This window comes from Sus scrofa, chromosome 5, assembly GCF_000003025.6.
Source record: "Sus scrofa isolate TJ Tabasco breed Duroc chromosome 5, Sscrofa11.1, whole genome shotgun sequence".
Classification (NCBI taxonomy): Eukaryota; Metazoa; Chordata; class Mammalia; order Artiodactyla; family Suidae; genus Sus; species Sus scrofa.
In genome coordinates, this window is record NC_010447.5 from 79,279,989 (window position 1) to 79,296,646 (window position 16,658).

Genomic DNA, 16,658 nt, shown 5'->3' on the forward strand with positions numbered 1-16,658 from the left:
ATATGGCCAGGCTAGGGGTTGAATTGGAGTGCAGTTGCCAGCCTGCACCACAGCAACACCAGATTTGAGTTGCATCTGCCACCTACACCTCACCTCAGAGCAACAGCCCGAACCTTAACCCACTGAGCAAGGCCAGGGATCAAACCTGTATCCTCATGGATTACCAGTCAGATTCTTAAACCAGAGAGCCACAATAGGAACTCCCAGTAGGCTTTTTAAAATGGGAAGAGAGGATTGGTTTTCTGGTCGTCTAGTGGTTAGGACTTGCCAACAGTCATTGCTGTGCCCTGGGTTCATTCAGATTTTGGAACTGAGATCCCACATCAGGCCACTGCACACCATGGCAAAAAATAGTAACATTTTAAAAATAAAACAATGGGAAGAAGGTATTCTAATCTCTATTCTTATTTCAGGAGCAGGTACATACTCAAGCTGCATTAAGAAATAGTTTATCTTTGTGGATAAGATTTAAAAAGTGAGTAGTAGACACTGCAAACCCTATTAAAGGTGTTATTAGAATCCATTTGATGGGCCTTCTGAGTCACTTTTGACTATTTGCTGGAAGTAAATATTTAAACTAAAGCCAAGATTATGGTATAACTCTAAATCTTTCTCTGTTCAATTCTTACTTTGTCACATTACATTATAGTAACAGACAACTTCTAGTATAAGTAAATTAACCCAAACTGAATGTCGTATTTTAACCCTAACTTTATTCTCTATGATCCAGTATCAGGCCCAATTTTTCTGAAGATTTTATACGTGTGTGTGTGTGTGTGTGTGTGTGTGTGTGTGTATTCCTAGCTTTAGAGAATTTTGCAACAATCAGAATTACTTGGAGTTCCCATCATGGCTCTGTGGTTAACTAACCTAACTAGTACCCATGAGGATGCAGTTCGATCCCTGGCCCCTCAGTGGGTTAAGGATCCAGCATTGCTGTGACCTCTGGTGTAGGTTGCGGATATGGCTCAAATCCCACATTGCTGAGGGTGTAGGCTGACAGCTACAGCTCCAATTCAACCCCTAGCCTGGGAATCTCCATATGCTTCGGGTGCAGCACTAAAAAGACAAGTTCCCCCCACCCCAAAAAAAACTTGTGAGCAGGAAATGCGAGTGGAAAGGGGGGCACAGAGTGAAAAGGACATCTCAGAGATATTCGCAGAAATTACTTAATTCTGGGTAGATAGGCTTAAATAGAGAAGTTTACCCTTTTCCATTTACCTTTTTTTTAAATGGCCACACGTGCAGCCTATGAAGTTCCCTGGCTAGTAGTTGAATCACAACTATAGGTGCAAGCCTGTGCCACAGCCATGGCAACAGCAGATCCTTAACCCACTGAATAAGGCCAGGGACTGAATTCACATCCTCACAGAGACAACATCAGCTTCTTAACCCAGTGAGCCACAACGGGAACACCTCCATTTTCTTCTTACAGGTTTTTTTCTTATCCTCCAAAACTAAACCATATTAAGTTACTGAAAATATAGTTAGTTGTTGGGATGGACATGTATCTATGCTGTTTTCCCTTTCCCATCAGATATACACACACACACACATATATACACTCTCAAACACAAAACATGCATTCAAGTAACTTACATTTTCATAACATTTTAATACTTAATAGAAACTATATACAATAATTTTTTATTATATCTTAACATAAGACAGCCACTACAGAAATTTACAGTAGGTTAGAAGATGGATGGTCCAGACCTGCAGGCTATTTTCTCAGAGGCTATAGGGCAGAGTTCATTGAGGGAAGGGGGTTCAGATTACCCAGTTAGATGAGAAGTAAGGAAAGGCTAAAACACAGGCTGCTAGACAGAGATAATCAGTCATCAGGTCCATCAAATATCCCAAGACCTGGGAAACTGCATTGCAAAAATCTCTCTTCCCCTTAGGCATAGTCCCAAATACTCTGAATCCCAGCAGCTCTGACTGGGTAAGAATCACTCATCTCTCTTCTGTGTCTAGAGTGGGAAGACACTAACATCTTTTAGACATTATTGGTCCCTTCCCCCAATATTTAGTCTGACTATAGCACTTGATAATCCAGAGGAAAAACAAGGTAGTCTGGGTTGTCTTTCAGTAGAGCTGGTCAGGAAATACTTGCTTAAACACTGGGAAATACAAATCCTCCAAAGTCAACTGGTTCCCAAAACAAACTATCAACTGACAGAAGTGGATTCTAGCTTCCCATTTGCAGTAGCCACTCCACTTTGAGGCAACGATGCAGCTTTCTCAGAATTTCGAAATCCCTGTGATCTGCACCCATCTCCAGCCATCTGCATCTGGCCCTGTTAAAAGAAAGTCACTCCGGTTACAAACTCATTCATTGTGGTCTGAAGCATGAGTGTGACTTATACAACGCCCATGTATAAGCAACACAAACAAGACAGCTGATGGAACTTTAGGCAGTTGCTTTTGCCCATACTTAACTATCCTGATGCTTGGAGTCCTAATTCATTTTTTCTCTATCATTTCTGTGGCTCCCCCAATCAAAAGGAGAGCTGTGGGTTGTTTCTTCCACATGAAATAGCCATTCTCTGCTGAGGTTCCAGAACAGCCAAGAGATCACAGGAAGACAGTCCTCTGGGCCTCTGCTTGAAACCAACAGCTGTAGTATATAACTGCAGGTCTTCAGTCAGGGCCATTAGTATCTCACCCAACAGCTCAAAAAAGCCGATCATATTGCTTAACTCTATGATGAAAACAATCCCAGTGCTCAACTCTCCACAGAAGCAACCATTTACCTACATTCCTTGTCTCAACCTTTTCTAGTTAACTAAATAAATGTGTGTCCTGCTCTCCCAGATTTGGGACCAGGGCTATTAAGTGTACTCTCTACAGCACATCTGGAGAACTGCCATCTGAGGCACCTTTCCAGCTACTGATGATAACCGTATTCCCTGGGAGTGCATGCTAGCCATAGCCAGCAGCAAATCCTCTGTTTGGCCAGGGTTGTCCTTCACTTGCCAAAACATCCACTGAGCCTTCAGCAATTTCTTTGACTGAATGATCTTCAAGGGTCAGTGAAGGATCAAAGAGCAAGGGTGAAGGAGGGCACTGCATACTGTCACCCACAACATCCAAGTCCTAGGAAAAGAAAGAGAAAAAAGCCTATTAGTACCAAAGGAACCAATCAAGCTAAAGTTTGCATAACTTCCAACAAACCTCAAGGCAATTCTTCCATGCTTCCTTCACCACTTACCTACCTTTAAATAAAATTTCCCCAGAATATTCAACAAATGGGATAAAATCAAAAAGCTCTAAGAACTTTTTTCTTGCTGTTAAGTATAAAGCACAGACCACTACAGTAACTTTAAAAAGCATATCTTTTAAACAGGAAAATTCAGAGACAAAAAGCAAAATAGCAGCTACCAGGGACTAGGGATAGAGAAGTGGAAGTTATAGGTTAATGGGTACAATCTCTATTTGCACTGATAGAAAAGTTCTGGATATTAACAGTCATGATGGTTGCACACCACCACTGAATAGCACATTTAAAAATCGTTAAAATGGGGAGTTCCCGTTGTGGTGCAGCAGAAACAAATCCAACTAGTAACCAGGAGGTTGTGGGTTTGATCCCTGGCCTTGCTCAGTGGGTTAAGGATCCAGCATTATCGTGAGCTGTGGTAAAGGTTGCAGATGTGGCTTGGATCTGGCGTTGCTGTGGCTGTGGCTGTGGCGTTGGGCAGCAGCTGTAGCTCCAATTCAAACCCTAGCCTGGGAACCTCCATATGCTGTGGCTGCAACCCTAAAAAGTAAAATAAATAAATTAGTTAATTAATTAAAATGCTAATTCTTGCATTACAAATATTTTACAACAAAAATATTTATTAAAAAAAGTATGTTACTGGGAGTTCCCTTTGTGCTCAGTGGTAATGAACCAGACTAGTATCCATGAGGATGCAGGTTCAATCCCTGGCCTTGTTCAGTGGGTTAAGGATCCAGCATTACTGTGAGCTGCAGTGTAGGTCATAGATGTGGCTTAGATCCTGTGTTTACCATGGCTGTGGCGCAGGCCGGCAGCTGCAGCTCTGATTCAACCGCTAGCCCGGTAACTTCCATATGCCACAAGTTGGCCCTTAAAAAAAAAAAAAGACAACAACAACAACAAAAAAACAGTATACAGTATATTATCCCTAAGACTAACATCTAAGTTCACCAGTGATGAATCTAATATGGACAATCAGCATAACTGCAAATTATAACGAAATACTGCCTTAAAAGACTGGGCAACATGGGACCATCTGATCAGTGTAACCACAAAGCAAGCCAGTGAACAAGAGACAGGGATGGGGAAGAACAGAAGGATAAAAAACTCAAAGTCCTTCTGAATAGCCAGAAAGTATTATTCTGGTTAAGTCCCTAGCCCCAAAGAGTAAGTCACTGATTCTTTTGTTTGTTCGTTTTTTGTTTTTCTAGTTGCACCTACCACATGTGGAAGTTCCCAGGATAGGGGTCGAATCAGAGCTGCAGCTGCAGGCCTATGCCATAACTGCAGCACTGCCAGATCCTTAACCCACTAAGCAAGGCCAGGGATCAAACCACATCCTCACACAGTATGTTAGGTTCTTAACCCACTGAGCCACCATGGGAACTTCCAATTCCCTGATTCTTAAACCTAACATAATCAGATTGCTCTTTACAAACAAAAAACAAACAAACCCCCACAAATAACAGCTATTATATTTTGCAGATTATGTTTCTTCCAATTGAATTGGCCATTCCCACTGGGGTGCTGAAGCCAACAGACCATAGGAAGACACTGCTTTTGGCTCCTGTTTGAAACCAACAGCTACTGCAAACTACTGGTCTTGATTCAGGGCCTAAAACATTATGAAGGGTCAGACATAATATCAAACTGACTTTCATGACTCTCCTTTCTAAGAATCTATTGCTAAATCACAAGTGAACCTACTCAAGGGTTTTGTACTCCTCTATGTCCAAGCACCTCTACAGAAGCTTTATGTTTCCAGTAACTTCGCTTCATGAGAGAAGCTAAGTTCCATGCTTAAAAAATTAAGTCTTCCTGGAGTTCCCATCATGGTGCAGTGGAAACAAATCTGACGAGGATCATCATGAGGTTGCAGGTTCAATCCCTGGCCTCACTCAATGGGTTAAGGATCCAGTATTGCCATGAGCTTTGGTTTAGGTCGCAGAAGTGGCTTGAATCCCCCAGCTCTGATTCCACCCCTAGCCTGGGAACCTCCATGTGCCATGGGTGCGGCCCTAAAAAGACAAAAAAAAAAAAAGTCTTCCTGATTACCAAAAATAAGAATCACATCCTCAAGATAATTAACACGCTGGACGTAAAGCTGTTTACATGGAACAGAAACATAAGGCAAAGTATACTTGGCTACCTAACATTTATTTCAATTGTGTCAGAAACGTCTGTACTATCCACAGAAACCAATATCCTCATACTGTTAAGAGTGTGAATTGTTTTCTCCAATTACTTTAAAAATAATTTTTAATTTTTTTTAATTTTATGGCCACACCTGTGGCATATGCAAGTTCCCACGCCAGGGACTGAATCCAAGCCACATCTGTGGCAATGCCAGACCCTTTAACCCACTGTACCAGGCTGGGGATGCAAACCTGTGCCTCCTAAGTGACCTGAGCTGTTGCAGTCTAATTCCTAACCCAGTTCACCACAGCAGGAACTCCTCCACTCTTTTAACGTGCACAATGATTACACACTTGATCCTTGAACAAGGCAAGCATTAGGGGTGCCCTTGCCCACAGTCAGAAATACACACGAGTTCCCTGGTGGCAGAGTGCTTAAGGATGTCACTGCTGTGGTGTGGATTCAATCTCTGATCTGGGAACTTCTGCACTCCACAGGACATGCAGAAGGAGGGAAAAAGGAAGGAAAGAAGAAATCCATGCATAACTTCAGTCAGCCCTCTGTGTCCATGTTTCTGCACCCTCAGATACAACCAAGTGCACATCATATAGACTGTAAATAAGTATTTACTGGAAATTTTCTGTATATAAATGAACCCATGCAGTTCAAGGGTCAACTGTAGTAATTAATGTGGCATTTAAAAGAACCCATTTAAAGAGTATGGCAAAAGTTTTCCAGGTCTGAAAGTGAGAGTGGTATGGAAATTTTTCAAAGAAAAATAGATACTGAAAAGGCTTTTCTCACATATTCACAGTGTTGTCTGTTATAAGACTTAAAATTGGGAACAGAAACTAAAATAAGAGAAGAAGAAAGGATCAGCAGAAATGTCTATCATAAAAGGAATGTTTACAGGAATATATATCAGTACACAAGGATAATCCATGCTTTGTTCTGATCTCAAGAAACAAAGCTCAAAAACACAGAACAAGCTTATAGATTAAAATATTAAATTGTTATTTGTCAAATATCCTTGGATCAAGGGACAGAAAAGAGGCAAGTGTTAATATCCAGAATGAAACGCTGAATTTTTGCCAATATTAATATGTGATACCTGGTCCTCCCACAAATACAGTTACAATAAATTACCAATAAGATATAGAAACAACATAGGTAACGAGTTAAGATAGCTGAATGAACTTCATATAATTGAAAAATTACTTTTTTCCAACACAAGACTAATAAATGTATCTGGAATTTATGGGAAGATGAAAATTATTTTCTAAATTGGACTGTATCTAACATTTTCTGGAAAATGTCTGCCTCCAAAGATTAAGAATAAAACCACTTTCTAATGACCAATGTGATTCATTTGAAGCACATTAATACAAACGTAATAGATGATCAAGTACAAACAGTTATCATTTTTAAACCTCTAACCACAAAATAAAAACCCAAAAGATTCTCAAAAACAAAGTTACTTCTCATATATCCTCTAAAAAATTCAAGCCATAAAATAAAGATTAAAAGACATGACAATATATATTTAAAGTATTTTTAAAATTAAGATTCCTTAAACTTAGGATTCCATTCATTTATGATAAAAATTCTCCAGAGTGGGCACAGAGGGAACCTACCTCAACATAATAAAGCCACAGCTAACACCATACTCAATGGTGAAGATATGAAATCACTTCCTAAGATCAGAAACAGACAAGGACACTCACTCTCACCACTTTCATTCAATAGTTTTAGAAGTCCTAGTCACAGCAATCATAGAAGAAAAAGGAAAGAAACGAAATTAGAAAAAAAAGGAAAACTGTCACTGTTTGCAGATGACATGATACTATACATAGAAAATCCTAAAGATGCTACCAGAAAACTACTAGAACTCTTCAATGAATCCAGTAAAGTTGCAGGATGCAAAATTAATACACAGAAATCTGTTGCACTTCTATATACTAACAATAACGATCACAAAGAGAAATTAGGGAAACAATCCCATTTACCATTGGATCAAAAAAAATAAAATACCTAGGAATAATAAACCTACCTAAGGAGGAAAAAGACACGTACTCTGAAAACTGTAAGATGAAAGAAATCAGATTTTACAAACAGAAAGATATGCTCTTGGGTTTGAAGAATCATATTGTCAAAATGACTATACCACCCAAGGCAATCTAAAGAGTCAATGTGATCCCTATCAAATTACCAATGGAGGAAGTTCCCTTTCAGCACAGGGGGTTAAGGATCCAATGTTGCCACAGCTGTGCTGCAGGTCACAACTGCGGCATGAGTTTGATCCCTGGCTGAGGAACTTCCACATGCCGTAAGTACAGCCAAAAAAGAAAAAGAAAAAGAAAAGAAAATTACCAATGGCATTTTTCACAGAACTAGAACAAAAAAGTTTTAAATTTCTATGGAAACACAAAAGACCCCAAACAAAGCAATGTTGAAAAAGATGTAGCTGGAGGAATCAGGCTCCCTGCCTGACTTCAGATTACAGTACGAAGTTACAGTAGTCAAAATGGTATGGTACTGGCACAAAAACAAATATAGAAGATAGAAAACCCAAAAATAAATCCACGTACATATGGTCAGTCTATGACAAAAGAGGCAAAAATACACAATGGGGAAAAGACAGGCTCTTTAATTGCAGCAATATCTTTTTGAATCCCTCTCCTAGAGTAATGGAAATAAAACCAAAAACAAACAAATGGGACCTAAATAAACTTAAAAGCTTTTGCATAGCAAAGGAAACCATAAACAAAAAGACAGCCTATAGCATGGGAGAAAATATTTGCAAATGATGTGACAATCAAAAACTGGGCAGAAGATCTAAAAAGCATTTCTCCAGAGAAGACATATAGATGGGCCAAAAGGCACAAGAAAAGATACTTAGCACCACTAATTACTACAGAAAGCAAATCAAAACTATAATGAGGTTATCACCTCACACCAGTCAGAATGGCCAACCTCAAAGTCTACAAATAATGTTGGAGAGGTTATGGAGAAAAGAGAATCTTCCTATACTGTTGGTGGGAATGTAAATTGGTACAACCACTATAGAGAACAGTATGGAGGTACCTTAAAAAAACTAAAAACAGAGTACCATATGATCCTGCAATCCTACTACTCCTGGGCATATACCCAGAGAAAAATGCAATTTGAAAAGATACAATGCACCCTAATGTTCACAGAAGCACTATTCACAACAGGCAAAAAAACATGGCAGTAACCTAAATGTCTATTGATAGAGGAATGAATAAAGACATAGTAAACACATACAATCAAATATTACTCAGCCATGAAAAAAGAATGAAATACTGTCATTCGTAGTAACATGGATGGACTTAGAGATTATCTTAAGTAAACCAAACGCCATAACATTGCTTATATGTACAATTTTTTTAAATGATAGAAATGAACGTATTTACAAAACAGAAGTAGACTCAGACATAGAAAACAAATTTATGGTTACCAAAGGGGGGGAGGATAAAGTAGGAATTTGGGATTAAAATATACATACTACCATATATAAAACAGATAACCAACAAGGACCTACTACATAGCACAGGGAACTAAACTCAGTATCTTACAATAACCTGTATGCCAACATTGTAAATGAACTGTCTTTCAATAAAATTTTTTAAAAGTTCCTGGGAGTTCCCATCGTGGCTCAGCAGAAAAGTATTTAACTAGTATCCATGAGGACACAGGTAGAATCCCTGTCCTTACTCAGCAGGTTAAGGATCTGCTGTTGTCATAAGCTGTGGTTGTAGGCTGCATCCCATGCTGCTGTGACTGTGGTGTAGGCTGGCAGCTGCAGCTCTGATTTGACCCCTAGCCTAGGAACCTCCATATACCATGGATGCAGCCCTAAAAAGACAGAAAAAAATGAAAAATTAAAAATAAATAAATAGGAGTTCCCGTCGTGGCGCAGTGGTTAACAAATCCGACTAGGAACCATGAGGTTTCGGGTTCGATCCCTGGCCTTGCTCAGTGGGTTAGGGATCCAGCATTGCCGTGAGCTGTAGTGTAGGTTGCAGACGCGTCTCGGATCCCCACGTTGCTGTGGCTCTGGTGTTGGCCGATGGCTACAGCTCTGATTGGACCCCTAGCCTGGGAACCTCCATATGCTGCCGGAGCGGCCCAAGAAATTGCAGAAAGACAAAATAAATAAATAAATAAATATTTTAAAACGCCTTAAGTATCACTGTTCACCTATGATCACAAATCTTATAATCTTTTAATATTTTGTGTTAATATTTTGTTATTGTCTTAATATTTTGTGTTAATATTCCTCAAAGAGCAAACAAGAATATAATCGTCAAGCATAACAGCTCTATTTTCTTAGATCTAGATTATCAAAATTTGAGAAAGAAAACACTTTAAAACTAATGGCAGGGAGTTCTTGTGGGGGTTAAGCATCCAGCATTGTCATTGTAGCTTCTTGGGTCACTGCTATGGCACAGGTTGGATCCCTGGCCCACAAACTTCTACATGCCTCAGGCTCAGCAAAAAAATATAATAATAATAGCAAAAAACAGGTGAAAGGAGAAAAAGCAAAAAGGTCAAAACAAACTGTTCTAGAAATTAACATTCAGATGAAATAAAATAACCTAATACATCTATGTAAAACACATGTGCTAGTTTAGTTTCTACATATGTACATTAATATCTGAAGTGAACTGGCAATGTAGTGTTTATGAGATTATTTTTTAGACCTTATTAAACTGGTTCATGGAGTTCCCGCTGTGGCTCAGTGGTAAGGAATCAGGTAAGGAGCCGGCAGCTATAGCTCCGACTTGACCCCTAGCCTGAGAACTTCCTTATGGCCATGGGTGCAGCCCTTAAAAAAAGCTGTTCCTAAGTTTAGGGGTGGGGGAAAGATAGCACCTCTTTGGGTTTTCATCAAATGTAAAATGAAGGGAAGTGGGGAAAAAAATTAACTAGGGTTATCCAATACCCTCTTCAATACAATCTCACTGGAAAAGTTTGGGAAGCACTGGAGTGAATAATTTCAAAGGTTCTCATATACTATGAATCTATTTGAAAGAAACTTTAAAAAGCAATTATTCTCAGGATTAGAGCATAAGTTCTAATTTTATTATAAATAAACAAAAATCAAATTTACTAAACCTATAGATAATATATAACCAAAAGGGGAGGGGAATTAATTGGCGTCAGTTTATTCTTAATGCCACTTTTTCAGATATTAGATCTGAAAAATCTGATCTAACAAGATCAGATCTGTCCTGATGTATCTTTTTAAGTAACACTCCAGACCACCCAAATCCTGCTTCTATGCCTAGGCAAATAACCTTGCAACCTATACTGAATTTTCCATTTATATTTGTCACTTTAAATGTCCTAATTATATATGACACCTTTATTATGAAATTAAGAAGATTTATCTTCAGAATAAATTAATAAAGACCTTTACTAGAAGGCTAAGTATTAAGCAAAGTTCTAAGACAAAGATGGAATGTCAACTGATCCCTAAAGTGGGTGAAGTAATAGGATAGTGGTAATTAGGGAGACATGCAATCAGAGATGGGTTTATGGGCTGGGACAAACAGGGAACAAGATGAAAAAGGTAGTCAAGTGTACACACTTAGAAGGCTATAAAAGTAATTATTTAAGGAGTATTGTTCTAGTCCGTTCACAACAGAATCTGTAATAACATAGCAAAAATGAAACTTAGACAGAGCTAAGTTTAGAATCATCTGGGGTTGAGTGGGGTGGCATGCATTAATCAGAAAACAACAACCCTTACTACAAAAACACAAGATTACACTGTCAAACAGATATCAGAATTCAACTGTATTACTAAGATTCTAATGAATTACTCACCTCGTGGATGGGCGTCAAATTTCCCAGCCACACAAACCCAAATATAACTGTGACTTTTAAACTTTCTTTAGTTTACAATTTTCCTTATCAGTCCCTCAGAGGGAAAAAAGAAAACAAAAAAACACTTCTGCAAATTTAAACTCTCTACATGAACATGTTAACATACAAATACAACCATAAGTATACCCTTGAAAAATTTTATCAAAACTATGGGTTTTTTTTAAAGCACAAAAGACTAACCTATTCTCACCATTAATAAATTAGGCCCTACCTCAAGGGCCAACCAAGCAGAGCTTCTCTAACTTACATCACTGAACTCCAGAGGTAAACTCTCAGTGGGCTGAAGCTCAGCAGCACTCAAGTACAGATCCATGGGGCCGGCTTCCAGATCGTCTGGCACAGACAGTACCTGCTCGGGCTTATACATCTGAGGAGGCAACTGGAAATGCAGTGGGCAGCAGGGATCCTCAGAGAGGCTTATAGGAACTGGTTTGTTGCAGGGTACCTCTTCAGACCCCTGGCAGCATTTGAAGAGAACCTGATTCGTGTCCTGACAAATATCTGTAGAAAAACGGTCAAGGGAAATAAAATGCATCTATCGGAGGCCCGAAAAAAAAAAAAGAGTAGTCCTCCATGTAAAATTCAAGGTTTGGACTATATAAAATAATTGGTTACATTTGATACAGAACCAAATGCAGGCAGTAGTTTTTAAAATTACTTCTCAAACTGTCATTTACCATCATAATCTTAGCTCTATCAGTAGTGTAAAACTAGTCTCTAACTTCTGTTCTCCTTATTTAAAAACACCACTCTGTTCTCCTTATTAGGATCAAACACAAAACATTTCAAAACGTAGTGCTAAACAAACAGTAACAATTCTAGAGGTCTATATACCTACTGGTAAGAAACATGCCATGGATGCAAACAGCTTGCAGAGGTCCCTACCAACCCCTTCTAAGAGTCAAGAGATATAATGTTGCTTCTGCTGTTAAGCAGATGGGTAAAAAGTTTGTAAAACCTTTTTGACCTTTGTTTCCAAAATCTTCACATGATAAACTTGTTTAAAGAAGCGGGGTGGAGTGGGGGGTTTCCCCATCTTGGCTCAGTGGTTAACAAACCCTACTATTATCCATGAGGACACAGGTTCGATCCCTGGCCTCGCTCAGTGGGTTAAGGATCCAGCATTGCCTTGAGCTGTGGTGTAGGTCTCAGATGTAGCTTGAATCCCAGTTGCTCTGGCTCTGGCGTAGGCTGGCAGCGACAGCTCTGATGGACCCCTAGCCTGGGAACTTCCACATGCCGGAGGTGCGGCCCTAAAAAGAAAAAAAAAAAAAAGAGAGGGGGTTAGTAATAGTAACTAGGTATCCTAGGTATCGTGTCCTGACAGGACATAAAAATCAATTTCCATGACCCCCACTTTTTTTCAGGGGATGTGTCTGCAGGGGAGTCCTGTTATGATCCCAGAGAGAAAGGGAGGAAGACAACTGCTTATGAGGGCCCAAGGAAAGGAATCACTCCAGGACCTCTAATAACTTCTGTTAAGGGTAGAAGCAGAAAAGGGCTATACTTCCAAGTTGGCAAAGCTCTGTAGGATGAATCAAAATTGAAATTATGATTAGAAAACAAAATTCCGATTCAAGCCAATCTACAAAATACATTTTACCATTTCCTGAAATCCTAACTACATGGTTATTTTCCCTAGAGTAACAAACATAACCCTTATTTCAAACTGGGGATTATTTTTAAACCAGAAAGCACAACTTTTGATAAATGGATTGTACCCAGGGTTATAGAAATAAAGGTAATTTTCATCCCCTAAATTTTAAGGTAATTTTTTAAAATTAAAAAATCTAACGTAGGAGTTCTCATCATGGCGCAGTGGAATCGAATCCGACTAGGAACCATGAGGTTTCGGGTTCAATCCCTGGCCTCACTCAGTGGGTTACGGACCCAGCATTGTCATGACCTGTGGTGTAGGTCGCAGATGAGGCTCGGATCTGGTACTGCTGTGGCTCTGGCAGTAACAGCTCCCATTAGACTCCTACCTAGCCTGGGAACCTCCATATGCCATGGGTGTGGCCCTAAAAGGACAAAAAGGACAAAAAAGTCTAATGTACATTGTAATTTTTGAACCATTAACACCTCTTGAAAAAAGCTATTTTCTTTCAATCCATTCCTAGAACTTGCTAAACTCTAAAGCAGAGTTTCACAATCTTGCCACTACTGACATTATGGGCCGTCTGTGCAATGTAGAAAGTTTATTCACAGTATTCCTGGCCTCTGCCCACTAGATGACAGTAGCACCTCCACCAGTTAGGAAATGCTTCCACACATTACCAAATGGGGGCCAAAACTGCCCCAGCTGAAAACCACCACTCTATTTTTTCTTTTTTGGTGACATGTGGAAGTTCCCAGGCCAGGGACTGAACCCACACCATGGCTGTAACCTGAGCCACAGCAGTGACAATTGCAGATCCTTAACCCCCTAGGCCACCAGGGAGCTCCTGAGTACCACTACTCTAAAGGAACAGTAAATATCTCAAAGTAAAAAATATTAAATGAAAAATCAACACAAATGAATAAACATGTGAATCTAATGGAAACAACCAGATTTGCAATTTCTATGTGCTTAAGAAGCCGAATGGAATTTAAATTATTAAAATTTAAAACGTTAATCCATTAAATGTTTTCATTAGAACTTTTTTTCATGGAATTCAAAGGACTTTCACAAGTCTCTTATTTATCTAGTATCACAATATCCTCAAAAAAACCCTCCCCCATCCTCCTCCACCCCCTTTCCTTTCAGATGGGGACAACAGACAAAAAAGGGAATAGTTGACCTACAACTAGAGTCTGGGTCCTTCACTTTCAGTCCAGTGCTGTCTCCATTAGACCAGAGTAAAGAGTTAACAGGTCACCAATGGCAGTCGCATCTTTCTCTGGGATAAGGACTTAAGGAAGGGTAAGTGACTTAGGCAACTATGGAGTGGAAAGGAAAAGAACATAAAAGAAAAAAAAAATACCTCCCTTCTCTTTTCAAATACATTTCATTTTCAACTTTGCTTTTTAAAACATTAATAAACTGAGTATACTGCATTAAGAAAAGTCTAAAATACTCTTTAATATCCATTAAACTGGGATTTTTTGCCTTATAAACCAATTTACGGTCGCTGAAGAAAACCTGAAAAGTACAAAGCAGAGGAAAAAGAGGGCATTCATAACCCCACATAATTCATAATTCAAAGTCATAGTTCTGTTACATTCCCTCCCAGTATTTAATTCCATGTATATTCTACCCAATTCCATTCTCCATTTGCATTACTAACATCTTCCTATATCATTCATAAATTTTGTTAAATATATTAATGCCTGAACAGATTCCATATTATGTTGTCACGATTTTCCTCTCTATCCCCCATCTCTGAAAATTTTAAGGCTATGTCCAGTTGGAAGAACTTTATGTAATAAATATTGACTGGCACTTGATTATCTCCTTAAAATAAATCCCCAATGGTGACATTATCATATTGAAGAATATGAATACTATCAAACTGTTTTCTAAAAGCCTGTACCGCTTTACAGTCCCAATGGCACTGTTCAGTAGGGCCCATTTCACCATTCCCTCATTAACAAACTTGTTTTATTTCCCATTTCACTTTATAGTTTTCAACTATCTGTCATTTCTACTTTTGGTCTGTCCATAGATAGCTTTTGCCAAATCATGTTTTAAGCATTTATCTTTAGTTATTAACTACTTCACACAAGCGTTTCACATTAAGAACAGTAATCCTTCACTAGACATTGGTGGTACAATAATTATAATAAATTGGTAAAACAGTTAAACAGAATAGAAAAAAAAATCAGGTTTCCTTTTAAAGGACCAAGGAAGTTATTCCCTTCCTATTAAAGAAAATACATTTTACTTCCAAATATTTTAGTATCTTGCCAGACAAATGAAATCCAGCAAGATTTACACCTTTCACATAATGGAGACAGTATTTAAAAACTGCATTTAACTATGAAACTAACTTTCTCCTGTTCAAAACACAGATGCACTGGGCATTCCCATCGTGGCTCAGGGGAAGCAAAGCTGACTAGCATCCGTGAGGATGCAGGTTAGATCCTTAACCTTGCTCAGTGGGTTAAGGATTCTGCATTGCCATGAACTGTGGTGTAGGTCGCAGGTGCAGCCTGGATCTGGTGTTGCTGTGGCTGTGACGTAGGCTGGCAGCTACAGCTCTGATTTGACCCCTAGCCTGGGAACCTCCATATGCCACAGGAGGTGGCCCTAAAATAGACAAAAAATATAGACAGATAGATAGATAGCTGCACTTCCACAATCCAATAAACAACTCAAAGTTTTACAGCCTTACAAACTTTCAGTTTTACAAAACTTACTTAAAAGTTTCTAATTTGAATGAAATCTAAAATATACAAGTCAAGGACCTGACCATACAAAGAGATTAATATTTAAAGGAAGCTCACAGTTCAGAATCATACTATTTTTGCTTGTCTGTTTTTTTTTTTTTTCTTTTGGCCACACCCTCAGCAGGTCAAAGTTCCTTTGCCACAGCAGCAATGATACTGAATCCTTAACCACTAGGCCACCAGGGAACTCCTAACCTACTGTTTTTGGATCCAAAGAAAATTTTTTTGTGGTAATTAGATTTAACAGGGTTTTGTTTTTGGTTTTTGGTTTTTAGAGCCATATAAGTCCCCAGGCTAGGGGTCAAATTGGAGCTGCAGCTACTGGCCTATGCCATGGCTCATGGCAATGCCAGATCCTTAACCCACTGAGCAAGGCCAGGGATCGAACATGCACCCTCATGGATACTACTGGGTTCATTACCACTGAACTACAATAGGAACTCCCAGTATTATAATTCTAATGAACAAGTTAAATCAAGGATCTCTTAAATTTTGGAACCCCAATATTAATCAACTACAAATAAGTATTAGCCCACATCTAACAACCAATGTCTCAGATGTTTCTTTCTAATGAATTGACCATCACATTTCCAAAGTTCTGAAACAGCCAACAGACCATAGAAAGACACTTCTTTAGGCTCCTGCTTGAAACCAACAGCTTCCGCAAACTGCTGGCCTTGATTCAGGGCCAAAGGAAAACAAAGACCTTCAATTAATTAAACTCACAGATCCCCACTAGCCTTCAGTCTAGCTAGCAAACTGAACAGAGTAAAAAGATACGAGTAAGGCAGTGTCTGGTCATTGGAAGAGACTGATTGGAACAACGAACATCATCCACAAAGGCCAAGCACCTCTGACTGGAACGAGTGGTATGGGCCTAAAATGTAGAAAACAGACAAAGTCAAAACAAACCCACAAAAGAATGTAACACTAATTATTTATGAGAACTCTTAGTTATACACATAAGAAAGGTACATCCTTAAAGCCCAGAAACTTCAACATTTAACAAATTTATTCACCA

General features: G+C 39.0%; 1 protein-coding gene across 7 annotated transcripts in view; it reads right to left on the reverse strand.

Moving 5' to 3' along the window:
* The window catches only part of KANSL2 (KAT8 regulatory NSL complex subunit 2), a 33,428-nt gene continuing 18,365 nt past the window's right edge, over positions 1,596-16,658 (reverse strand). For 2 of the 7 annotated variants that reach the window (XM_021091033.1, NM_001244880.1), the window contains 4 exon segments: positions 16,418-16,514; positions 11,517-11,770; positions 2,980-3,099; positions 1,596-2,300 (listed from right to left, as the gene is read on the reverse strand). In XM_021091033.1, coding sequence (XP_020946692.1) covers positions 2,172-2,300; positions 2,980-3,099; positions 11,517-11,770; positions 16,418-16,514 — 600 coding nt within the window. In that variant the 3' untranslated portion in view covers positions 1,596-2,171. 7 annotated transcript variants of the gene reach the window in all.